Source organism: Cuculus canorus, chromosome 26 (assembly GCF_017976375.1).
Source record: "Cuculus canorus isolate bCucCan1 chromosome 26, bCucCan1.pri, whole genome shotgun sequence".
In the NCBI taxonomy this organism is placed as follows: Eukaryota; Metazoa; Chordata; class Aves; order Cuculiformes; family Cuculidae; genus Cuculus; species Cuculus canorus.
In genome coordinates this window covers 1,736,621-1,762,048 of record NC_071426.1, presented here as the reverse complement: position 1 = coordinate 1,762,048, position 25,428 = coordinate 1,736,621, and the positions used below count along the sequence as shown (strand labels likewise).

General features: G+C 58.2%; 2 protein-coding genes across 8 annotated transcripts in view; both read right to left on the bottom strand.

Moving 5' to 3' along the window:
• Positions 1–228: 228 nt before the first annotated feature.
• PLEKHA2 (pleckstrin homology domain containing A2) lies at positions 229–22,810 on the bottom strand. Of its 4 annotated transcripts, none has more exons than XM_054088982.1 (12): positions 22,691–22,810; positions 14,462–14,625; positions 13,407–13,463; positions 12,080–12,128; positions 11,492–11,589; positions 8,368–8,514; positions 5,263–5,409; positions 5,036–5,104; positions 4,867–4,937; positions 3,949–4,012; positions 3,518–3,595; positions 229–3,122 (listed from the first exon to the last, which is right to left on the bottom strand). In XM_054088982.1, the coding sequence occupies exons 2-12, from the start codon at positions 14,600–14,602 to the stop codon at positions 2,778–2,780; spliced, it is 1,266 nt and encodes a 421-aa protein (XP_053944957.1). In that variant the 5' UTR covers positions 14,603–14,625; positions 22,691–22,810; the 3' UTR covers positions 229–2,777. The 4 variants fall into 4 exon arrangements, with proteins under 4 accessions (XP_053944957.1, XP_053944956.1, XP_053944958.1 ...); XM_054088981.1 differs by lacking the exon at positions 22,691–22,810 and adding an exon at positions 19,148–19,285; XM_054088983.1 differs by lacking the exon at positions 22,691–22,810 and adding an exon at positions 17,906–19,058.
• A 706-nt stretch (positions 22,811–23,516) lies between these two features.
• Positions 23,517–25,428, bottom strand: part of TACC1 (transforming acidic coiled-coil containing protein 1) — a 38,731-nt gene continuing 36,819 nt past the window's right edge. For all 4 annotated transcript variants that reach the window (XM_054088825.1, XM_054088822.1, XM_054088824.1 and 1 more), the window contains 2 exons: positions 24,602–24,715; positions 23,517–23,877 (listed from right to left, as the gene is read on the bottom strand). The gene's annotated coding sequence lies outside the window, so the exon portion shown is untranslated. The remainder of the gene's footprint in view (positions 23,878–24,601; positions 24,716–25,428) is intronic.

The window sequence follows — 25,428 nt, the reverse complement described above, 5'->3', positions numbered from 1 at the left end:
CTCTAAGCGAAGCACAAGAGATGCCAATCGGGACTCGGGCAGCTCCGTGCAGCCTCGCCAAAGCTCTCCCAGCACTGATCGCTGTGCCCTTGGCATGGGGGGAGCACCTGCTGGCGGTGCCCCTGGTCCCCCCACCCTGCAGGGACGGCATTCAACCCCCAGCAATCGTTACCCAAAATGCACAGTGCCAACAGAGAACCCGGAAAAGGAACTGGGAATTCCTTCTTTATTTAAAAACACAGGGAAAAAAAGGGGGGGGGTGTCCATCTCCAGGTGAAGGTGGGGGGGAGCTGGGTAACTGGCACCACGGGAGCCATGGAGCATCTCCCGCGCAGGCACCCCAGCCCTAAGAGCACTTGAAATCCATAGCCAGAAACGGCTGGAACTGCATGGGAGCTTCCACAGGAAAAAGCAAACGCATCCCTCACACCACTCTTTCCGCAAGAGACACCTGGAACCTGTGCACATCCCGGGGGAACCCACGGCACACCCTTCGTTCTGAGCGGCCATGCGTTCCTCCCCAGGCAGTTGAGCCAGGAGGCAGGGGACACCTGGCTGCTTTCAAAATTGCTGCAAAGCTGCCTCCAGGTCTGGCTGATCCGCCTGGTCCTTGGGCATGTGAGAAAAATTCCTCCCTCACCACCACCCACATTGCAAAGGGGCTGGAGCCCGGCAGGACTTTGGCCACGCTTGCTTCAGCCTCACATTCAGCCTCCACACTGTCCTGGCGATGTGGGGAGGGCAGGAATGAGAAACAGGAATGTTGCAACAGCACTGGAGCCACTGGCAGCGGCTTCTCCCAGATAATTAACCCTCATTGTGCAACAGCTCCTGCTGCACCATCCCAGGCCCGAGGAAACTTTGCAATCACCAAGCAACACAAACCCTGATGCTCCGCGGTCTCGAAGCCTCGCGCAGAGCAGCCCTCGTCCTTCTGCATTCCCCGTTTTCCAGAAATGAGGTCAGGGCGCTATCACCAAATGCACTGACTGCCAGCGACAGGCTCACCGAGCTATTAAAGCAGCCTTGAAGCACCCTGTTAGGAGCCAAACAGCAAAGGCAGCCTAAAAAAAACCCCAGGTTTTAAAACACACGAGTGCAAATAAAGCAAAAAGGAGAAGAAAAGGGAAGAGCCTGGTCTAGGTTCCTACAATTAAATAACAAATATTAACACTCACACTGTACCGTTTGCATTGATTCCCACTCATTTTCATAGTTTTGTTCTCCAGCAGCTCCGCACACCCCTCTCTGAGCCACCCTCACCCCAGTTTGGGAGGTGCTGTCACCCCCCGGCGGCATTAGGACACCTTCAGGGGAGCAGCATTGATGTGGGGAGATGAGATTTAATCCCATTAACATCCACGGGGCTCATCAACGTCCCGGAGCTCAACTGATGAAGCTCCACTCCATCCTAGGCTGAGCCTGAGCCAGCTGTCAAACAGCCGGAGACTTGGAAAGGGCAGGGATAAACCAGATGTTTTGGTTCCAGGGGAGCACATTGAGCCAAGTTTACAGAGCAGAGAACACATAATGCCAAAAAAAAAGAAAGAAAAATAAAAGGAAGAAAAAAAGAAAACCAAAGAGCAGGTAACCAGTCCACAACAGCAGAAAGCCTTGTTCACTCCGACCACGCCACGGGCCATTAATGCTCTGGGACTTTGGGTCTGGGCGAGGCCACTGTGAGAGCCCTCAGCAGAAGGGTGAGGCAGCACCCACACCTGGACAGGCTCAACATCGCTCTCGTGAAGCCGCATGGGCAGAACCTGCTGCTGGCAGCAAGGATGGAGAGGTGTCCAAGGATTACACACGCATCCCGGGGTGAAGACATCAGACGTGCTGCTGCCTAGGGAATACCTGAGCTTTCTACAGGCTATTCATCACCTCCTACAGGAGCTGGTTTGGTTGTGGAAATGACGAGTTGACTTTGCACTCAAAGCTTCTGCTTATCCCCGTTTTGAGGCAGGCAGCGGGCGGGTTGGCTGGATGAGTCTTCCCAGTTGCATTTACACACTCGGCGTTCCTTGCTTTGTGCTAAAAGCACTTTACCACCTGGGTGCGGCTTCCCGGTGTCCAGATGTTCACAGTGCAAATCCAGCACCGTACCTGAGGATGCTCTCGTGCCTGGGAGCCACCACCTCGCGCTCCAAAAGCTCCACTAAGCCTTTCAGGAGGGCAGAGCAGGGACTCGGGGCTTTAACAGTGTCCATAGGCGTAAAATAAAGGTAATTAAAAGCCCACAGATTTGTTGATATGGCACCGGTCGGGCAGCGTAAAGAGATGGTCTCCTAGGGAAGAAGTCAAAGTGGGAAGCTGTCGTGCTGGCATCTCCCTGGCTCTGGAAGAGGAGAAAAGTGTTTTTTCCAAACACAAGAAAGGCCACTCTCCCCTTCACACATCTGAGACCTCATGATGGTTCCTCCAGGATTGGTTTGGGGGGAAAAGGATGCTGTTGCAGAGGAGGATGCCCCCACACCAGGCTGTGCCAGGGAACGGCGCCTCCCGCTCGATGGCAGGATGAGGTACCCACGGGCAGCGTCTGAACCACGGAGCCACGCAGGGCAAAGCCCAGGCAGGGACCCCGCTCCCAGCGGAGCAGGGCACCGGGACGCAGCTCCAGATGGATACTGGATCACAGGAGAGAGCAGCGGTGGAGGGAAAGGGCCACTTCCCCCATGTGGAGACGATGGAATGAGTTCAGTCCGAGGCATGGAGTGGATGCGGGAGAGCAGCCGTCCCGGGCATGGCGTGGCTGCGCATCCTACAGGCTTGGTGCCTGGTCAGACATCGGAGGTCCGGATGCTTTCATCGTCCAAGTCAAAGGGGAACGGCTTCTCCTTGAGGTGCTGCGGCTCCGACTTGTGCCGCACACGCTTGCCCGGCGCGGCTCCGGCGTTGTGCTCCATGAAGGCCGGCAGGAACACCGAGTCTCTCAGCGGCACGGGCGTCTCCTCCGGCACCGGCTGCTTCCCCTCCGCTCGCGGCACCGGCGTCCAGGGCTGCCAGGAGGAGGTGGAGGGGGCTTTGCTCAGTGCTCGCCTCTCCCCGGCCGCCTGCCTCTGCGGGGAAGGGGCCGAGGGGGCCCCGGCCTTGACCAGGGAGCTGGATCTCATGAAGGAGATTTCCTGCAAGGACAGATGCGGAGTGAGCGCTGGCTGGAGCTGGGGTTTGTGCGTGCAATGCTGTGAGCAGTTTGCAAAGCTCTGGGGACCAGGACTGGGCCTTTTAGGCACTCCGCAGAAAGGAAGAACCCGAAGTGAACTCTGAATTAAATGGCCTTCTGCCACCAGCCGGGCTCTCCAGGCTCACCAGGAGCGGAGCAAGGCTTGTACAGGTCCAGTTGGATGTCTGAATCTCCTTTTTCCATCTTTTTCAAGGAAACTTTTTCCAGTGACAGGCAAACCAACACAGAGAGGGCAGGAATCCCATCCTGGCTAACACCAGCCCCTCAAGAAACATCCTCTACATTGCTCTGATCTTCACCTGACACTGAATATGGAGCAGAAAAGAGGTGACCTACCCTGGGGCGAGTTTTCAGAGCCTGGACTGCTCCCGAGATCACTCGGATCCAGCTGTGCATGTCCTCGGGGCTGTCAGCCTGCAAAACACACCAGCTTGAGCAAGACTTCGCCTCCATCCCCCCTCCGGTGCAGCCAGCATCAATCCCTGCCACCAGGAAGCACGGATGAGGACAAATCCACGGGAGGCACCCCCGCGATGCTCATCACGTTGCCCTGTGCTTGTGTCCCTGCTTTTTCCTGCTCGCCGTTATAAATAAGCCCAAGGGAGAAGTGAAACCACCCACAGTTCTCCCTCGCTGCCCGTGCCCGGCAAAGCTGTTCCAAACTCCTCGGCTTGTGCGTGCCAGCGGCGAGGAACAGCGTGTTCGGAGGAGCAGGGCCGGCACGGGCTGGCGGGAGCTGAACGGAGTGCCCACCTCGGCTGCCTCACCTGGATGTAGAAGGTCCTGGAACTCGTTACGATCTCAAAGAGGTTGTCCCGCATCAGGAGGTCACTAAGAACAGAGAGAGAAAACGGTCACCACCGAGACATCACCATGGAAGAGAAAAAGCCTGTTTGAACCTCATCTTTAGGATGTGCTGAGGTGAAACGTATTGAAGGCAAATTTTGGATCTCACTGGGATTTTGAGGAGACTCTGGCTCCCCAGCGACCTTCGGCTATGCAGATGCTCCAGCTCAACCCTGCCCCTCCCCAGGCCTGCGATCCCTCTCCTTTATAGCTCAGTCTAAATGGGAACTTTCCATTACTCATTACGAATGACAATTGGGAGAGAGATTAATCGAATACATTTTTACTTTTGCTGCAGAGGTTTGTTTTCTTTGTTCGTTTTCCATTGGAATTCTTCAAGTTACTTTGATTTTATCAGCCTTTGCTGCAATAAATCATTCCCAGGACGCTGTGTGGCCACTGGTGCCAATTTAAGGAAAATGCCTCTATGTGGCTTTCAGCAGCTTTGTCAACAGCTTTGCTTTTGTGTCGTACGATGTGATTTACTGTGCAGGGCCCCACACTCCTTAATCTTCAGAGATAAGGGCTGCAGGAGCATGCCTGCCAAGGGAGATGGGTATCAGCTCCAGGAGGAACAGAGGACAGCCAATATCCCACGTCCAGCCGCATCCCCTGACCCTCGTGATGGGGCTGTGGAAGGGAAGCGAGCGGCAACACAGCTCAGCCTGGCACCGTCTCACCGCTGCAGCCGCTGTTCGGGGCCCTCTGGGCTCCCCAAAGGAGGGAGCCAAGTTCCCTTCCTGCCCTCCTCCAGTTCAGCTCCTCAGGGAGCCACTTCCCACCAGCAGCCGGAGCTCCTGCAGGCAGCTCTGGCTGGGAACAGTGGATGGAAGCATTACCCAGACTTGACCAGGCACTCGTGGGTCTTGCAGATGTCCTTCAGGAGAATCGAACGCAAGGGCTCCTTGTCCTGCAGAGACCAGAGGAGACAACGATGGGCTTGGCCAGCCCCTGGGGTTCCCCCTGCACTGGGACGGGAGCATCTGGGCCCAGGGAAGGGCTGCTGACCTGCTCGCACTTGTAGTAACTGATGGAAAATTCATCCAGGACAAAGTATCGCCGCTTCCAGCTCTTTCTCTGAAAGAGAGAGGAGGAACCTGCTCAGTGCTGGGCTCCGATGCTTCCCGCACGCTGTTGCGGTGCAGCATCCGGAGCATCCCTGGAGCATCCCCAGCCCAGGGGGAGGGAGCCCACCCGGCTGAGCCTCCCCGCGGTGCAGAGCATCCCACACTCACCACGTTGCCCTGCTTCACGCAGTAGCCGCTCTTGAGGACGGGCGGCCCGGCGGGCGGCTTGGCAGCAGAGGTGGGGATGTAGCTCTGTGAGCGCCGCAGCAGCGGGTGGACGGCCACGTCGCTGCCCTCTCCTCCATCCCCACCGTTCTACAGAGAAACGGAGAGCACAGAGTTATGGGGGAAAACGGTGAGAGCAGGGAGAGCAATTCCCTGCCAGGAGGCACGACAGCAGAGCTGGAGGGAAAAGCAGCCCAGAGCAAGCCCTGAGCGCAGCGCTGCCTGCCAAGGGCTGACTGCAATGCCTGGACATGAGCAGGGGAACAAACCAGAGTCAAGAGCTGATTTTATCTCATCCCGTGCAGCTGCTGCCCAAGTACGATTCACCCTCTCGGCACCCACATATTATAAAACAACATGAAGAAATTGGAAAGGCTGCAGAAAAGTAACTCGAGAGCTGAAGCAAACAGTTACAGGACCTCATCTGCCTGGTTATCAAACACCAAGAGGCGACTCAACTGCACCACAGACCCAGGGGCAACACGAGGCTCAAGGAGCTCTTTCGTTCAGCAGAGGGAGGCAGAATGAAAACCACCAGCTGGGACCTGGAGCCAGCCAGACCCAAGCTACAGAGCAGGGATGCTTTCCAACTGGAGAAGACAATATATCATGGGAATAAACTGCCCAGGAAAGCCAGAAAGTCTCCGCTCTGCATTTTCACAGCCAAATTCTCCCAAAAGAAACTGTGATGTTTGCAGCCCAGGCAGAAAAATCGCGCTTCCCTTGGTCTTGAGTTGCCTCTCCCCAAGTACAATGCTCGCTGCCTTGAGCATGGATGGGCTGTGCACGTGGCCACACACCCAGCATCCATCCCCGGGCTCACTCCGAGCCCTTCCCAGAGCATCCCAAGGGCTGGACCCTGCCCCGTTGTGAGCATCTCCCTTCTTTTCCTTCCCTTCCCCCTCCGCAGCGCAGAGGATGCTTGAGATGAAACATCTGTGCTCATCTCCTTCCCCCATCCCTCCAACCCCTTCCTCCAGCTCCGCGCTGAGGTTTGAGCATTGCCATGGCAGCCGGGGTGGCTCTTGCTGCCGCCAGCCTTATACGGCGCCCGTGCCGGTGCAACTGCCGCTGCGGTTAACCAGCGACCTGCCCGCCCTGCTCCTTCCAGCACCTTCGAGAGGCTTTGCTTTCTCCAGGACAGAGACACGCGGCACCTGCAAAGAGTGTGGAGCAGAGCTCCAGCCCGGCCACCAAGGGGAAACCTCGCATTCCCCTCGCCTGGGCTGCACCAGCTCTGCCGAGTGTTACAGCCGGCTGTGTCCCCAGGGATGGGGATGCTGCTGAAATAGGGAATGTGACACCCAGGAGCGATGCTGCTGGCCGGCTGGGGGGTGCAGCCGGAGCACAGGGCTCCCCACTGCAGTCACAGAGCTGCTGTGGGGTAGCACCGGCCCGGGCAGAGCCAGGAAACCACAGACGCACCCAGGAAGCTGCAGCAAAGGAATAACCTTTTCACAGGGGGCAAGCAGCAAGAGAGCAGAAAATATCCCAGCAGCTGATGCACAACGTTTGGAAAACACCTTGGTGAAAGGAAGAAACCAAGCAAGGGCTGAGGATGGAGCTCGTGGGTGGAGGATGGAGCTGGCAGGGGAGCAGAGAGACACAGACTTAAGAATCAGGAGGAAAGAGCAGCTTTAACTCACTGAAAGCAAAAAGAAAAGTCTCAGGGCTGGGTGCTGCCACGTGTTTGCAAGCTGGCAGCCAGGCTGCCCCGGCTGCACGGCACGCGGGGGAGCAGGGGGGAGGCACAGCCCGGGGTGAGGGTCCAGCAGCATCCCAAGGGGATGGCCACCAGCTCCGTCCCTTCGCACCCTGCAGCCCTCCGCACCCAGCTCCCCAAACCCTGCCACAAGGGAAGCGTTAAAAGCACCTGACAGTAAAAAAAAACCCTGCAATGATCTAATTCTCCACTCTATTTTTAGTGCTGCCGCTGATAAGAGCTAAAGTGAGACCCGGGGCCGGATGAGCACCCAAAGGCGGGAGACACCACAGGGCATGTGCGCATCCGGCCTCGTGCCGAGGGAAGGGGTGCAGAGCCACGGCCAGCGGCACCAGGCTGGCCCTTCGGCTGCTTTATGGGGGCAGCAATACGGGGTCCCTCTGCCTCGGGCACCTCGGTGGGGGATTTGGACTGTGGATGGTGTGGGATGGCTGGGATGGAGCAGATTTGTACTCTCCTCCTCTTCACGCCCCCTCATCTCCTCACACTTCAGAGCAGACAAAGGAGAGGTGCTGCAGAAGCGCAGCTATTTATACCCCCCAGAGTGGGAAGGGTTTGCAAGCACCCTGCTGGTTTCCAGAAATGAAAGTGCAAACCAGCCTCCCCAACAGCCCAGAGCAGCATCTGCCTCCAGCCCCACGCTGGACCTCCCTTGGACCCCCCCGAGCACCCCAGACCCCCACGCCCAGCGTCCCCCGACACTGCGGGATCCAGGCACACAGGCTCTGCTGCTCCAGCCCGCAGGGTGGATAAGGACGGAACCCATCACAGCTGTGCACCAACAGCATTTCCCCACCCATTGTGCTGCTCAGTGCTGGTGCGGCACAGCTGGACACCAAAGCAATAGCAACGCCCCAACACTCGCTTTCCCTGCGCTCTCCCTCCCTAAAGCAGGAATCATAGAATCACAGAATGGTTTGGGTTGGAAGGGATCTTAAACCTCATCTAGTTCTGACCCCCACTGCCACGGGCAGGGATATTAGGATGTGGGTATCGTTTGCAACAAGTGGTTTGCAGACCCAGGCACCCGCGCTGGCAGGCAACGAGAGCAGCAGGAGCCAGACACAAACCCCAGCGGGCACGGACCCCTCCCAGCCCGGCTCAAGGGCTCGAAGACCTCCGGCAGTGAGGAATGGGAACGCCAAAGCAGAGCATGGTGGGAATGCCCTCGCCCAGCTGTGCACAGAGAAAGCTGCCACTTTTTCTGCTTATCCCCACCAGGAGCTGCTCTCAAAGCACAGGGAACAGAGACCAAGGCGGGATGCTGATGTTGCAGGGATTTCACCCCCAGGATTTGGGGCTGTGCATGGATCCCGTCTGCTCACCTGGTTTATGGAGATGGGCGTGTGGACCACCACCCCCCCGATGATCTCGGTTTTATAGGCCACCTGGGGCTTCCTCTCCTGGGTCTGGGGCACCACGGGAGGCTTCGCGACCTCGGTGGCCGGTGGGACACTGCTGCCCTTCGGCACCTACGGGAGAAAGAAAGGAGTGAAGGGCACAGGTATGACCACGCTGGGCAGCCCCACGCCTGCACCGGGCACGGTCAGGTCTGTCCTCCCAGCCTAAATACAGCAACGTCCCTTTAAAAAATGATAAATGAATGGGCCACCCCCGTCAGGGAGGGTGTGAGCCCCACCTTGGTGTCTTGCAGGAGGCACCCAGATAGGAGAGGAGAGGTGGTGAATAATCAAGCATCGCCAAACACAAGCCTGCAACTCGCCTCTGCAGCCCAGTGCTTTTGTGGGACACTCACTCCTTTAATTGTCCCCGCTCTACTTACAGCGAGGCTTAATGACAAGCTTTCGGCTGCCTAAAGAGGCCGAGCAGCGCAGCAGACACCCGGGCGCTATTTTACGCATCGGTCGCCTGCGCCAAGGATGAGCCTCCGGTGCCCCCGCAGCCTCACTGCCTGCGCAAAGCCCTGATGCTCTCCCAGAGTCTGGCTCTGCTGACGGAGCAGGCGGCAGCAGCAACACATTCCAGCACCATCGCTCCCCGCTTCCGAAACGCCACTGCCGTGAGAGCGAGGGCCACATCACGCAGGCTCCCACACGCCTGCAACCGCTCAGCCCCGCGCAGAGCTCCAAGGGCATCATCACGCACCAACCACCTGCGCCAGCACGAGGAGGCAGCACGGAGAGCCTGGGAAGCTGATGCAGCCGAGGAAATGCTTTCGCAATGCAGATGCAGAGACATTGCACGTACGGGCATCAGGGCAGGGGGAAGGAGCTGCGTCTCCGCAGGCAGCGGTGTGAGGGGGAAGGTGCTGCTCGGTGCCCAGCACAGGCAGCGCTGCCTCCAGCTTGAGCATCTTCATGCAGAACCACCGAGTCCCTTGTCACGGTCACGCCAGCTGCAGACCTCACGCCTTCAGCTGCCGAGGCCGTGGCTACAGAGACAGCGTGCAGGGTGAGGAAACACAGGAACCGATTTGCCAAGAGCAGAGGAGAAGTCTCTGTGAGAAGCGGAAGCTGAACCTGGATCTCTGCACCGGACCAAGACCCAAACCGCTGCCCCATCCTTCCCATCCCACCGCGGTGAGCGGCTCGGCCGGCGGCAGCGGGCACCAAACATACACGTGAGAGTGCTTGGTGTGGCACACCCCATGGCCCCGAGCCCAGCAGAGCCCAGGGAAGAGGGAGGCTGCTCAGATGGCAAAGGCTTGCGCTGGTCAAAACCCTGCCAAAAGCCAGAACATCACCCCACAGCCCCTCCTGTGCCTCTCCATCCACACCACAGTGATGCAACTGGGAGCCCAGGGAAGCCCAGGTGCAAACAGAGACCTCCAAGAAGCTGCAGAGTAGGAGAGGGATCTCCCAAGCAGGGCAAAGCAGCATAACCTGCATCCCGGCAGCCCTGTGATCCCCAGGCAGCTCACGAGAACCCCTCTCCGCAGGTCTGGATGAGCCATCCGGGACTCAGCCAGAGTGGGGCAGAGGTGGCCAACACCGAGGTATGAAAACCATCATGGGTTATTGTGGACACGGGAGCTGTGTCTCTTCCCACCGTCACACTGGCTCGCAGCGTGGCCAGCCTGGCAAAGCAGCAACACAGGGAATCACCCCAGGAAAACCACCCCAGCAGCACCGGGGCAAACGGCGCTGGCAGGCTCCGGTTACAGCCCCGACCCAGCTCTGGAGATGGGTTTTTTTGTAGCCACTATCACCTGAACCCATAAAAGAGAAGGCATAAGCCAGAGCCCGTGCAGTCAGCTCGGTGGCTGCAGGCACAGAGGTTGTCACTTTTAATGTATCACAGATAAAAATAGAAAACACAAGCCAGGTCTGGTCTTGTGGATGAGTTTCCCACAGGGATAACAACAGCAATCCAGTCATTTTAAACAAAAACTCCAAGATAAAAGTTGACAGGTCTCAATCCTAAACCATTTGCCGTGGTTTTTCCTTATATTTAGCTTACAAACCACAAACAGCAGCAGTGCGTGATCCAGTTAACACCCTGCTGGCATCAAACAGACGCTGGGTACGCAGACGCCTACAGTACCTCTGCCCCTTTCGCCGGGATCCCCCGCATCCCAGGCCCAGGAAGGAGCCATCCCGCTCCCGCAGGAGTCCTGGCACACGGGCGCTGCCAGCGGAGCATCACGCACCGCACGCAGGCGGTGCTTCAGCTCTGCTGCAGGAGAGAGGCAGCGCAGCAGCATCCCTCGCTGCCAAGAGCGCCGGGCAGCCGAGGAGCGCAGCCTCCGCCAGTTCCCGGGTCAGCAACCATGAGTTCATGGTTACATGAGCACGACGGAAAACGAGGGGTGATGGCAGACAAACTCCGTTGGATCCAGGCACAACTACAGTGCAGGGCATTTGCTGTGCCTCGGCATTCCGGGAAGAACAAAAACTGAGTAAATAAATGACCGAAGCACATGAAACACCTCCTTTGAGAGCCACGGTGAGGAGCGATTATAGGCAGCCCAGCAGACAGGAGGGAAACGCTCCAGAGCGGGCAGGGATGGGGATCAATCCTGCAGCACCATCCCCAGGGTGCAGGCGCCATCCTCCCAGCAGCCGGGCAGGGAGGGTGGAGATGCACGAGCAAACAGCAGCGATGTAAACCCTGACCATGGGGGTGATGGAGGGAGCATCCCCGTCTGAATCCACACCCCGGAGACAGCAACACAGGGATGCAGCCGAAGCAGAGCAGACTCCGGGAGGAGGACAAGACACTGCAGCCACCCTCCGCAAGCTGTGCTCTGATCCTTCCCCAGCACCGCCTGGGCACTAACGCAGGTGAAAGCCTGGCAGGTTTGGCATAGACCTGCTCCCAGGCTGGGGACAGCCCGGCCACCTCCACCGCTGCTCTTCAGGTGGGACCAGGGAAGCGATGGAGGAGGAGAGCACAGCAAGAAGGAAAAGCACAGCTCTTCCAGGGCGCTGCGGAGTGGCTCATCAAGGCAAGACACAGCAACATCAGAGAGGAGTAAATGCAACCTACCGTGATCTTACTGGCCCGGTTCAGCGCCTCCACCCAGTCCTGCAAGTCCTTCTGGTCACTGGCTTGTAGGAAATAGCGCTGAGATAAAGCATTGATAACTGCCAAAAGAGGGAACAAAGAGAGTAGTTAGGAACCGCGTTCAGCGCTCAGCATCGTTCGAAACAAATTAGACAATAAATCAACAGGACAGTGTCCTTCAGCTCCCAGAGCGATCTGCAGGTATCGGTCTTGCAAGCTCTCGTGTGGAAAAGCGGCCAAGGGGCTGGTGCTCAGGGACGGGGGGACAGGGCAGCTGCTCAGGGGGATCCCCACAGACTGATGTAACCTCAGAGCTCCTGCATCAGGGCTGAGAGAGGGCAGGGCTGACGCTGGGCTTCAACCAAGGCTGTGGCGTGGCCCAAACAAGGATGTGACCTAGCGCTGAAGTCAGCCCCTCGCACAGGGCGTCTGAGGGCCCTTGGGATTCCATCCTCTCAGCACCCGTGTGTTAGCTCCCATTGGAAACCTTGGTGAGAACCCCAGGTGGGGTCCAGGAAGCTCCTGTGGTCCCCCTGATGGGCAGTGCTGCCAGCAGAGCCCCTCACTCACCAAAGCAGAATGGAGTTTTCGGCTTCTGTTTCGGGGTGGCGATGCTGACCTGCGACAGAGCAGATGAGAGGAAAAACTAAAGATAAGAACCAAATATAACAACACGCACAAGAGCTGGAGGTATCATCCTCTCATCCGTACTGGAGGGGAAGCTCCAAGCCAGCCATGTCCAGCCCCGATGCTGCAGCCTCCTTACACCATGCCCAGCATCGCTCCAGCCACAGGGGAGGCATCGCCCGCCCTGCCCACCTCGACGTCCCCCACCTGCAAATGAGGAGAGCCTGGCAGCTCAAACCAGCGAAAATGAACACGAGCAGCACATCTCCCGCTCCCACCCAGGCTCTGCCACCCTGGGCTGACGGGCACCGCGGCGCTGGGGGCACTGGAGCATCCCATGCCCATGAAGACAACACGCACGGCATGAGTGCAGGAGGCGCCGCGCAGCTGTGCGAGCCCTGGGGAACTGGCCCGTACGGGCTGTAACGCGGAGCACATGCGGCAACGGACGCACAGTCCCAGGGGAAGGTCAGCGTGGAGACAGGGCTTTCATCTCCCGCTGTCCCCCCCGGCGCCGGCTGCGCTGCTGAGCGAAGAGCGGAAAGCTTTCAAAGGCCTTGAGAACCACGAGTTTCTGCCGGACCAACACAGCCGCTCTTGTCAGCAATTAAGAAAATTGAGGGAAAATAGCAGTGGTTTCTCCCTGAAGAGTAGGAATCATTTATGTAAGAAAAATACTCCCCAGGGCTCCCAGCACAGAATTCGGGGAGCATTTATTCTGACAGCCGTCTTCCTTTGGAGCCAGTCTATAATGCTTTAAACATGTTTTCTCAAGCAAACTTCCATTTTTCTGGCATGTTTACAGCCGGCAGTTAAAGCCGCTGGCACGACCCAGTCCTGCCGCTTGTGACCAAATGCTGTCCTGCAGCAATTCACATTCAGGCTAAAACGTATATAATTTATAAGCGAGGCTCCTTCTGAAATGGGGAAGGCTCAGCCTCCCAGCGTTGCTTCATCTGCGCTTAATTTATAAATCATGATTCAGCAGGAACAGAATGATCTGTGCTGCTCTTTATCCGGCTCCAGCACGGAGCCGAGCCCGGCACAGCGGCCGCTCCCCTGCTCCTCCTCAGCAGCAGACGAGGAGCAGCTCACGGGGAAAAAGACGGTGGCAGCTGCGCTCTCCGTGGCTGCGATCTCCACACGCTCCAGTCACCAGCCCCGCAACAGTTGTCACTTATTGCACTGTTTTCACCGAGTCCCAGGAAAGCAGCATGGATAACAGACAACAGGGAGTGCTGCTTTTCCCTCTGCCCCACCCCAAAATCACCTTGGAGATGTAGGTCAGCTGCAAAGATCCAACGGCACCCGCGCCGATAGCCAGGTTCTGCAAAACACATAACAAGCAATGGGAGGTAAATGACAGGGAGGATGCAGAGGAGGCGAGCCACGCCGTCGCTTGGTGTCACTGGGGTCAGAGCCACATTCGTGCTGCCGGCCTCGGCCACTTCCCCTCTCCGTGCACCTGGTTCATCTCACGCCCTGAGAGTGGCCACGCTGCGCTGCACCCCAGCACCGTGCCCTCCTCGGCCCCCGCTCACCGCCCCGTGCAGCGGCGCCGCAGGTCAGGACGGGCTCCCACTCCCACCTCGCACAGCCCAGAGAGCAGCGCTTCGTGCTCGCGCCAGCCAGGACGCTTCCCCTTCCCATTCTAACACGGCAATGAAAAACCTGCTGCAGATGCTCTTCAGGAAGGCAGGTGCCTCCCCAGCCTACGAGCGGTGCTCGAGCACCGTGGGGCTTCCAGGAGGGGCTTCCTCGAGCTCTGCTCTGGCGCTTGTGCTTTTGAGCTTGACCGCAAGCACTGGAGCAGCCCCCCCAGACATTGGGTACAACACACACAGACTCCAACTCCCCCAAGCTGCCCGGCTCCGGGGCCAAGTGCTTTTGCTGCATGACACTGCTTCCAAGATGACAAGTGCTCCAGGATAACCTCTTCTCTTACTTGTTATCGCTGTCTCTATGCTAAGATGCAGGGGAGATGTTAACAGCTCACATCTTCTACTGGCACTTCTACTCTTACTTCACAGTACTTCTACTGTACTCCAGGGTGTCAGTGGCTCCTGGTGGTGGAAGCTGCTGCTGGGCAGTCCTGGAGACCACAGAAGTCAAGGGAAGTTGTTCTGCTGAAGGCTGGTCATGGCCTTACTCAGCCATGGGAGACCCTGGCAGACAACGGATGCACCAGTCAGCATCCTCCCTTGGGGACCCAGAGGAGATGCCTGCACCCTGGCAGCCCAGCGAGGAGCCCGAGACACAGCTAAAGACTCCCTACAACTTCCACGAAGGTGCCCAGCGTGAAGTTAGGACAGCACGGGAACCTACCTGGGGGTTGTCCATGTACCACAGGAGGCAGTTGGCCTGGGTGTCCAGGATGAAATACCGCCGCAGAAACTTGCCACAGGTCTCATTTTCCTCAATGTCCAGGAACCCGCAGATACGGTTCTGTCGATCCACGTACGGCATGCCGGGCTCCTTCTTGCATCACCCTGTGGAGGAGGAATGGGCAAGAAGAGGTGGGTGCTCTGTTCCCACAGCCCAAACTCCCCGGGGCCACCTCAACCCACCGGTGCCAGGCGTGCGGGGATGCCAGCGCGGCTGTTCAGTGCCCACCGGAGCTTGCAGTGCAAGGATGCCAAGAGGGAAAGGGAAGGGACAACTTGCCAGGGCTGACCCGAACGAGCACGTTAACTGCCTCCCCTCCCCGAAAAATTAGGCGTTTGCATAAACGTGTTCCTCCCCGCAGAGGTGTGCATCGCTCATGAGCCCCGAGAGCCGCCAACCCCGCCAGGTCCAGGGAGCATGCTGGCCACGCTGCAAGACCACGGGTGGCACAGGGCAGCACCACGGTCACCGGGATGGCCCCAGGCAGGGACAAAGTGATGCCAAGTGACAGCCCTGAGCCCCAAACTGCCCCTGCCACAGTGGCGGTCGCATCCCACCATGCTCCGTAGCACGGAGCAGCCCCGTGCCACAGCTCAGCCCACCGAGAGGACACGGAGTAGCCACAAAGGGTTTGACGCGAGCCACCAGGTCTCTGGGAACCATAATAAAAACTAATCCCGAGGCAGACTGCGTGCTAGAGAGAGCCTGAGCACACTCCCAGGAAATGGGAAACAATCTGCAACTCCAGCAGAAAATCTGTGCAGCCAGGATGCCGAGTCAGCAGGGAAAACGATGACCCATCGCGTGGGGCCAAGCCTTCACCAGGTTTGCGGCGGGCACGGACCCTCCCCGGTGTCATCCGGAGGCGAGCCAGGAGGTCACCTCTGAGCTCACTGTGGCCACAGAGCTGCAGAGGAGCAGAGCTGGGCTGTCCCAGGCAGCCACAGCACAAATCCCTCTGCAGAAGAAGGGAGAAACGCCAAGTCAGAGCTGCCACAGCCCGGGCGCAGCGCATGAGCAGTCTGACCAGAGAAAAGCGTAGCTGTGGTGCCTGGAACTGGGCTTTGCTCGTGTCCCCCGTGGGCACAAGAGGCAGCGGAGCCCGAGCATCGCTTTCAGTCACCCTGCAGGAGTCGTGACCGCTTTGAGTCAGCGGGAGTGGGTGAAGATTGCCACCACTTTAGTCTGGCAGCAGCTCCCACCCACGGGGCAGAGCCACGCCGAGGGGAGCCCCGCTGCGTCCCTGCCATGGGGCTGTCGCAGCGGACGAGGTCTCTGCACCAGAGCAGCGCCAAGAGCCTCAGGCGGGCAGGGTGCACCCCTCCATCGGGCAGAGCCCCCTCGCCACGGCTCAGCGTGGGCAGGCAGGGACGGAGGCAGCCGGCAGCGAAAGGATGCGAGATGAACCCAGTGCGGTTTGTCCGGTACGAGAGGGACGACTCGCGCAGGTGCCAGAAGGGGAGGCTGCACAAATAAAAGATCTCATGCAGAAAAGGAGGAAATACTATTTTTGAGCTGAAGAGCTGCAGCGCAGCGGGGGCCCCGAGAGACGAGTGTTGTGCAAGAGCTGTGGTGCAGCTGCAGAGGTGGAGGTGGCAGAAAACAAGACAACCTGTTGCCAGGATCTCGGGGTTGATCACCAGCATCTCGGAGATGGGTATCGGGGCTTTTCTAGGAGGGAAATGGTGCTGCTTCAGTACGAGAGACAGGTTTAAAGCAACACATCTGCCTTGACGCAGGGGTTATGCGTGCACTTTGCATTTTACTGCTTTTTTGCGGGGTTCTCTTTGCAGGTGGGAGGAAGCAGATTCCCATATGCCTCCAACCATCCCGACACGTTCCAGCCAGGCCTCATAAATGATTTCTTCCTCCCGCTGCTAATGAAAGTCCAGAGACTTCTGCTGATGAGAGGGACGGGCAGGAGTCGAGGTGGCTGCAGGCACCAGGGATGGGACCACAGCACCACAGGGCTGCAGTGCTGGACCCTTCCAGCCTCCTGGGACTCCCTGCATCCCCCTTGCCATCCCTAATTAATACGGGCTCAGCTGGAAGCCCGCAAACGAGCTCAACTCTTCTGTGCGAGCTGACCTCGGATTGCACTCGGATATGCAAAACCCTTCGGGCAGAGGAGGCTGTAAACAGCTCCAGAGCCTGCGCTCCAGACCGCGCTCCTCCCTGCCCGCTCCCTGTCCCCTCGTACCCCACTGCCAGCAGCACACGAGCTGCCTCCTTCCTTGCAGCCACCAAGAGCTGCGTTTTTCCATAGGATAGGGATAAACGCAGCATATCTCCAGCTCCACCACAGGCAGAAATCTGCTCCTCCTGCTCAGGAGGGCCAGAAAAGGCTCGGTTTACAAACGTTTACTATTTATTTACTAACTTCTACTATTTATACAACACTGCGTAAACTCCGATCATAAATATTTCTACACGAGACCCAAACTTGGGTGGGAAGGACACAAAACTAAACCGGTGAGGCAGAATAAGAGGGACCTCACGGAAAATCAGCATCATTTAAAAGCACAGATGAGTCCCTGAAGGCCTCGCAGCGAGGAAGGCATTTCAGCTCCAGAGGACATCCTCTATGGAAACCTCACGGACACCACACCAGCATGGGGCAGAGGAAGCTGTGAATTACGGATGACACCCGTGCCTGATTCATGGAGGCTGATCTGCCATCCAACCAGGATTTGAGCTGCCCGGATCAGGCGCTGGGGATCCCATTACCAGATTCCCATCGCAAATTGATGCCTTTTCATAGTGAAGCACATCAGAGGCTTCCAGGATCCTTCCCCACACTGTAGCAAACGACTTCCCAGCTTATTCAGAGTCATAATAACCCACAAAGAAGGGCAACCCTTTTCTGGTCACTTAATGAGATGACAAGCAATTAAGCTATAGAAGGTTTACAGAAATAACAGTCCCTTGCTTGCCTCCTGAGACACAAGTAAGCGCTTCCCGGGAGGATGCAGAAGGTGCGGGGCGCTGGTCAAACAGCACCCAAGCTCCTCTCTGTGGTCACTGCCGGCTCAAAGGCCCCGTGCACAGCCACACAGCCAGACTTTCCGGGAAGCAAGCCATGCGGCCAGCGCTGTGCGTGCCTCACGGCTGCCTGCGCCCTGCTCCCAGCCCTCAGTGCACAGCTACAGCCACAGCGCGACCCACAGAAACCCACCCCAGAAGAAGCCAAGGCAACCGGAGAGCTGACACCCAGAGCATCCCCGGAGAGCTGACACCCAGAGCATCCCCGGAGAGCTGACACCCAGAGCATCCCCGGAGAGCTGACACCCAGAGCATCCCCGGAGAGCTGACACCCAGAGCATCCCCGCAGCGCTGACACCCAGAGCATCCCTGCAGCGCTGGCCGCAGGCGGCTCCTCAGCACCTCGCATCTGCAAGCAGACACAGCATCCTCCTCTTTGTCTCTCACAGCTGCCTGTTCGAGCTGCCCTGGTGATGTCCGAGGCACAGGACGACCACTCCTGTTTCAGAGGGCCCCAAGTTGTGATGCTTTCTGTCCTCAAGCAGCTCTGAGACAGCCCCAGCCGTGCAGGGCAACGGCTGCGAGCTGCAGCGGTTGCAGCGCTACTTCCTTCTACCTGGCCTTGCAACGGAGCTTCCAGAGCTCGCGGTGCCAACATCCATCCGGCAGCTGGCACCGGAGACAGGCGGTGGAGGCAGAGCCCAGCAACCAACTCCTGCTAATTCCAGACATTTGCCTTAATGAAATCATTAACCTGTTGGAAGGCGGGCTGGCAGCAGCGAGGATGCAGTCAGGGGATGCACTCCAAGTGGATCCCAGATCACCCTGCACTGTCGCCACCATCCCACAGCGGTGGGTGCGTGTCGCACCCCGGGCGTCCCGCAGGGACCCCATTCCCAGATCCATCCGTGCAGGAGCTGCCCCAGGCAGGAGCGCAGACCCCAACATCACCCGAGGCATCTCCAGCACAGTTTTCTGCCAGCTCCCCGCACCGAGGGACCAACTGTCCGAACCCCGGGGGGCACCGACACCTCCAGCCCCCCACGACTCCCTTCCTTAATCCGGTGGGAGCCCCTTGCTGGAAGAGCTCCTTTTCCCCGAGAGGAGCCCCTTTCCCAGTGGGACCCCTTTCTCCGGGGGAGACCCCTTCCCGGCTGGAGCCTCCTTTCCTGGAGGGACCTCATTCTCCAGAGGGAGCCCCATTCCCAGTGGGAGCCCATTCCCAGTGGGAGCCCCTATTCCCAGAGGGAGCCTCCGCTCCCGGAGGGACCCCTTGCCCAGAGGGACCCCTTTTTCCCCAAGGGAACCCCTTCCCCGGGGTGAACCCCCATTCCCGGAGGGAGCTCCCTTTCCCCGGGGGTAGCCTCCTTTCCTGGAGGGACTCCTTTCCCGGAGGGAGCCCTCAACCCCCGGGGGAGCCCTTTATCCCCGGGGGGAGCCCCAGTCGCCGGGGAAACCCTTTTCCCAGGAGAGACCCCCTTTGCCGGGGGAGGAACCTCTTTCCCCGAGTGAAGCCCCACTCCCTGAACGGAGCCCCCTTTCCCCGGGGGGAACTCCCATCCCCAGAGGGACCCCCAATTCCTGCAGAGCCCCCATTCCCTGCAGAGCCCCCCCTCTCCCCCGGAGCCCCCTCCCCGCACTCACCGCGCAGCGCTCGCCGCGCTCGGAGCGGGCGGAGCGGCTCTCGGAGGGCGGGCGGCATGAGGGGACGGGGGTGTGCCCCTGCCTCCGCTCTTTTCCGGGTTAATTACGTCTCTCATTAGCAAACCCGGCCCCGGATGTGAGTGAGGGGTGCAGGGCGGCTCCGTGGGGCGGTGGGTGAGCGCTCGCATCCTTCCCCGCGGCACCGGACTGGGACCCGGTCCCGGTCCCCTCCCCATCCTCGCCGCGGCGTGGGAGGGCTCCCCCGACAGCCCCCCGGCTCGCGTCCCTCCTGGCAAAAGCTGCCCAGACCCTCAGTAAATCCCCCTTTTCCAAACAGCTCCCTCTCCATCACCGGGATGCTGCAGGAAAGTTTCCCGAGCCCGTCCTGCCCGCTGCCTCCCGGGGTCCATGGGAACGGCTGCATCCCCATCACATCCAACTGTATCCCTGGTACATCCAACTGCTTCCCCATCACATCCAGCTGCACCTCTGTGACATCCAACTGCATCCCCATCACATCCAACTGCATCCTCATCACGTCCAACCGCATCTTCATCACATCCAGCTGCATCCCTGTCACATCCAACTGCATCCTCATCACATCCAACTGCATCCCCATCACATCCAACTGCATCCCCATCACATCCAACTGCATCCCTGTCACATCCAACTGCATCCCCGTCACATCCAACTGCATCCCCATCACATCCAACTGCATCCTCGTCACGTCCAACTGCATCCCTGCTACATCCAACTACTTCCCCATCACATCCAGCTGCATCTCTGTGACATCCAGCTGAATCCCCATCACATCCAACTGCATCCCTGTCACATCCAGCTGCATCCCTGGGACCACTGATCCTGACTGAGACCCTGCCTGAGGTGAGAGTCGCTCCCCCAGCTCGGATGCTCGAAACACCGAGCAGGTTCTCATGCAAGAATGGTTCCTAAGGGCAGGTTGCTCTCACATCAACACAAACTCAAGGCTTCCAAAGCACGTAGGGCATCGTTAGTGCTTTGCCTGGTCCCTCAGAGAACCTCACGTTGCATCGGTCAATGATCTATTAGTCGGCTGAGCCTGTCACCCCCACCCAAAAGCTCCCCCCGCCTGAGCTGATGCAGCCCTGGGAAGTCAGCGGTGCTCCCGGGGACCCACGCAGGGATCAGTTCCGCAGGGTCCTCATCCAGGGACCGCCACCAGCTTTGCTCCAGCAGTGCAAATGCCCCCAGCTCCACACTCCTCGCTGCTGGGGCATCGCGGGGGCCTTTGTTTTTTCATTTGAAGGCCAGACCGGGTTTGAGGATCCAGTGCTGCACATTTGAAGGTTATGTTTTTCCCAGAGCAATCACCCGCAGTTCAGCGCTCGCCGCACAAAGCGTTTTTCGGTGAACACATGGCCTCAGCCCCCAGCATTTCCTATGGCCTGGGTCATTTTTAGAACAAAGCTTTTTTTTTTTTCCCCTTTCCATGCTCCGGAAGATTGCCCAAACGCTGTTACTGAAACCATGTGTGTTCATTTCTCTGTGACTCTGCTCTGGGCCTGAGTCAGTGCCCCAACAGCGGGTGAAACCCCACGCTGTCGCAGTGCCGAGCGTGGCGGGTGAGGCTCAGCTCACACCGGGCTTTCAAACGTGTGCTGGAGTGTGGATGGAGATGAGCCGTACGGTTTGGGCACAGCTCCTGCAGGAGCATCACTTGGGATGCTGCTGGAGCTCTGGGTGGGTTTAGGGAGTGGGAAAGGCTCACTCTCCCCACCTGTGCCTCCCAGGACAGCGTGGGCACCCTGTGCTGCACCCTCAGAAAGTCCCTGCTTTCTCTCTGGAGCTCATCTGGCCCCCAAACACTTTCTCCCTGTGCGGGTGAAACTGATCCTGGGGCTGCCAGCACCGCCGAGGGTGCACCCGGCCCCTCCAGGGGTGCATCCAGAGCCTCACTCCCACGGACACTCTGCACAAATGGTGCATTCCAACTTTTTGCACAAGTGGTCGTCTTTTTCCTGTTGGTCCCCGACAGGGGTGTTCATCCCATCTATCTCTGAGAGCACAGCGCTCAGTGTCATAAAATAGATGCCCCATCCGTCCCCGCTGCCGCACCGACTCTCCTCGCTGTTGCCAGCTGACCTTGGCCATGTGCTGGAGAAGCATCTTCGCTGCCTGCTCTCAGCCCACCCCAGTTCCCGTGTTGGGGCACAGTCCATCCTCATGCCCTGCTGGAAGCAGCAGCCCAAAGGGCAGCATTTATTTATTGCATTAGGAGAAAAGTCATGATTGTGTCCCAGTGCATCTCCTCCTGCCCCCACTCCCCGACGGGACCTCGTGTAAATGCATCCAGCACACCCAGGGCTGCTCCAGCCTGGATGCCCACCTTGCTGTGCACGACAGCGGGATTTTGGCGTTGCTCCTTGAACATTTTAAGGGAAGGATCGACCCTCAAGGCAGCCAGTACCTCGTTCCTTGCACTGCCCACCTCCCCACCACCACAGGCAGCTGCAGCCCATCCCGACCCACTGCAAACCCCGGAGGAACCAGAGTCTCAAAGCACACAGCGCTCGCTGCAGAGCTGCTGAAGGTGCTAGAAGGGAACCAAAACCTGAGGCATGACAAACGACCAGTTATGGAAATAAAAGCCACACATGGCAAAGGGTTATAATTAGAATAGGAAAAAAAGAAAAAAAAAAACCAAACAAAAACAAAAAAGAAAACAAGAAGGTCGAAAAAGCAGCTTTTCTGCCTCAAAGCAGGGCTGGCAGCTGCATTGGGTGAGGACAGGACCACGTCCAGGCAAGCTCTGGAGATCCTGGAGGTGGACACACACCAGCCCGCTGCAGTGCTTACCTACTTAATCCCACATGCACTGGTGCTGAGCAGGCTCAGCGTTAGCGCATGCACTCTGAGATGCACAGCAGACAAGATGCAGAGCTTCTGCGCTGGGATTTCAGCACAGCCTCACGCACGACCCTCGTCGGTCCCATCGCGTGCTCTCCTTTCCGTCCCAGTGCTCGCTGCACTGCCGGCCCCACAGCATTTCTCACGAGCCGTGTCCTGCCAAGTGCTGTCTTTTTCTCCCCTCCCCGCCTGCTTTGCAAGGACTAAACTGTTCCATAGGGTATTTTTACGCCGGGGCACCTCTTGCAGACCTTGTGACTCGCACCCGAGCCCGGCTGTGGAGCAGCTCTCTTTTCTAGGGGCGCAGTCACACGGCAGCGAGTCACACGCTGCTCTGCCCTCGTTTGAGAGCCTCTCCGTTCTCCTCCCGTACCTCTCGATGTCTTTGGCCGCTGGGGTTACGAGCAGCCCCTGGAACCCGCAGAGACGCCCCATTAGCAGATATAGGGCCACCAGTGGATTCCCAGGGCACGTCTTTGCCTTTAGAATTCCCACCAGCATCCAGGGTCCCCCTCAGGAAAACACCCTCCCTGTACACTGGGGATATCTCCCAACCAGCGACAGCAGCCAAGCGTCCTCTTGGTTGGTGGGAACCCTCTCAAGACTCGATACCCGTGTCCTCCAGGGCTCCTGCCCCTCTCATCCCTCAGCACTCACCGTGGTCTCCGTTTCAGTCACATCCTGCAGCAAGGAGTTCCATGGCTGGATCTGAGCGTGCTGAATTCTTTCTTTCTTCTGTCCGAACTTGTCCTTTTCTGTTTCAGTACCCGTTCCCTTTTTTTTTCTTGCATTATGACTAAGGGAAACTCCCGGCAGGTCGCTGTGCTGGAGGGGCAGTGGCTGGGCTCTCAGTCAGCACTTTGCTGGCTTGCCCTACGTTACATGTCTTGCAGCCACATTCCTGCTCTCTTCTCCGCATTCCCGGCCACCCTTCGCTCTCCTCCCCGTGTCATTCCCATTTCTTTCCTCCTCATTCTTGCTTTCACCATACTCCCTTATGAAACAAAGCAGCACTGCACGCTCCTGGGGGTGTTTCCAGTAGAGCTTTCTCTCAGGGAACGTGCTTTCACCTTTATAAGCATCATATATTGAAAATACACTCCTGCTGAGCACCACAAAGAGCTGCACCAAACCTGCTCGGCCAACATTTTACACTAAATCTATTTATAGCCATTCCAGGCCCATCTCTTTGCAGCCACAGGAGGAAAGAAGCCGCTCCCCATAGCCACAAATCTCAAGTTAGCAGCCCAAAAGCATCCCTGTTGGGCAGAGTGCTGGGAGAAGGGGCTCTGTCCCCCAGGGGGGCTGTGCTCGGATGAGCTCCCATTCCCATATGGAGCACTGAGAATCCAAATCAGTTTGGTTTGGGTCAAATCAGTTTGGTTTGGGTCAAATCATTTTGGTTCAGGCCAAATCATTTCGGTTCGGGCTCTTCTCCGGAGGTGATGGTTTTCCTGCAAATGAGACGCAGTGGCTGCACACATGGTTTTAACTGCGTGGTTTTATTTGACGGATGGCAGATGAGCCTCTCCTGTACTTTAAGCAGAGCAAACCCGCCGGCCGCCGACCTGCGCGCGTCCCTAGGCTATTGCAGCAAGCAGCTACGCTGGGCTGGCCACCACTCTCCTGGGATCCTCAGAGCCAGCTCAGCAGCAGCTTCCCCACCAGCGCGGCGCCCAGCAGGCTCAGGGGGTGCAGCAGTCGGGCTCCCCCACCATTCCGGGGTCCCCGCGGTGGCCCGTTGCAGTCATCACTGAAGCAGCATTGCAGGGTGGCCCCGCTGGAACTGCCACGCCGTGCCTGGTCGCAGAAGGATTTGTAGGAGCAAGACTTAATGACGCTGTCTGCAAGAGAAGACATACATAACGTAGGGGTTAGGGGTTCCCGAGCATTGGAGGCTTCCCTCCTCCCCTGCTGAGGGAGGAAAGTGAGGAAGCAGAGTGGCGTCACAGCGCATCGCTTTGTAGATGTGGGATAAAAGGGTATCCTTCCTGCCCGCGGGGCTGTCAGGGAGCTGAGCAGCAGTGCAGGGGTCAAGGAATGTCCCCATGGCCACAGTGCTCCAAATCCAAGCACATCACACGGCCCTGCGCGTCTATTTACAGCAACGGAATGAACCCAAGGCCAGGAAGGATTGGCTTCGGGAACCATCTCTGTCCATCTCGCCGGCCACGCTGCTACCCTGCAGCCACAAAGCTGCGCCGAGGGTGGTGAAGCATTTCTGGAGGATGGAAGCAGTGTGCCGCAAAGAAAGACTTCCTTTACACCAGCAAAGAGCTGGCAGTTTTCTCAGACCAAAAACTGATTTCTGAGGACTAAATATCTTGGGGGAAAAAAAACCCCAGATGGCCCATCCCTGCTTCATGGGGATAAAAAGATCCCAGTCTGTCCTGCCAGGTCCTCTGCTTCTCCTTGCCCTCTGGTCCCTCCAGCATCCCTGGTCCCCCCAGTCCCTCTGTCCCTCCAGCATCCCTGGTCCCCCCAGTCCCTCTGTCCCTCCAGCATCCCTGGTCCCCCCAGTCCCTCTGTCCCTCCAGCATCCCCGGTCCCCCCAGCCAAGGGACTTACTGGGCGCGGTGATGGTGGAGCAGGCATCGGCATACTGGGGGCAGCTGTGGGAGCCCTGCTTGTTGCAGTCGTTCTCGTTGGATGCAATGCATTTGTGGCATTTCAGTGCTTTACCTGCACGAAGACGGGGAGGAGGAGTGAGAGCGGCGGCGACATCCCAGCCTGGAGCCCCGTGTGCTGTTTGCGGTCTGTGGGTCTCCACAGCCACTGGTGAGCACCAGCATGGAGGCATGGGTGAGGGTTTTAGCACTGGTCAGAGCCGAGCAGCTCTGCCAGCTGGGAATCGGCAAGGCCACGGCACGCAGCTCGGCTTCGGGATGAGGGGCTCTTCTATCCACAAAATTCATGCAAAACTATTCCAAGTGTGACTCAAGATGAGTGTTAAACTGGACAGGTGAGCTCTTCTGAGCCCTTGCTCTGCAAAAACTTCCTCCAGCCACGATTCCTGTAATTCCTCTTACAGGTAGAAATGATATTAAAAGAAAGCCCAAACCCTAAATGTTTGTCTTCTTGAGCCAAATCTCAGTTTAATGAGCATTTTGCGCTGTTTGAAATACCTGCGTGCAAAGCACACACTCACACACCCCAAAAATACCCCCAAACCTGGAGGTTCTGCTCCCCGCTGAAGCTGTAACCCTTGGTTTTGGTGGGGATTGTTGGGACTAACGCTGGGAACTGCTTTGCTGGCCGAGCAGAGCCCTCTCGTGGCAAGCAGGGCCAGCAAGGTGGATCCTGCAAGAGACCAGAGCTCCCACCTCCAGCTAGCAGAAAAGGATAAAACCATGTCTTGGGAGAAAACTGGAATTGCACAGGGCCAAACGCCTGCC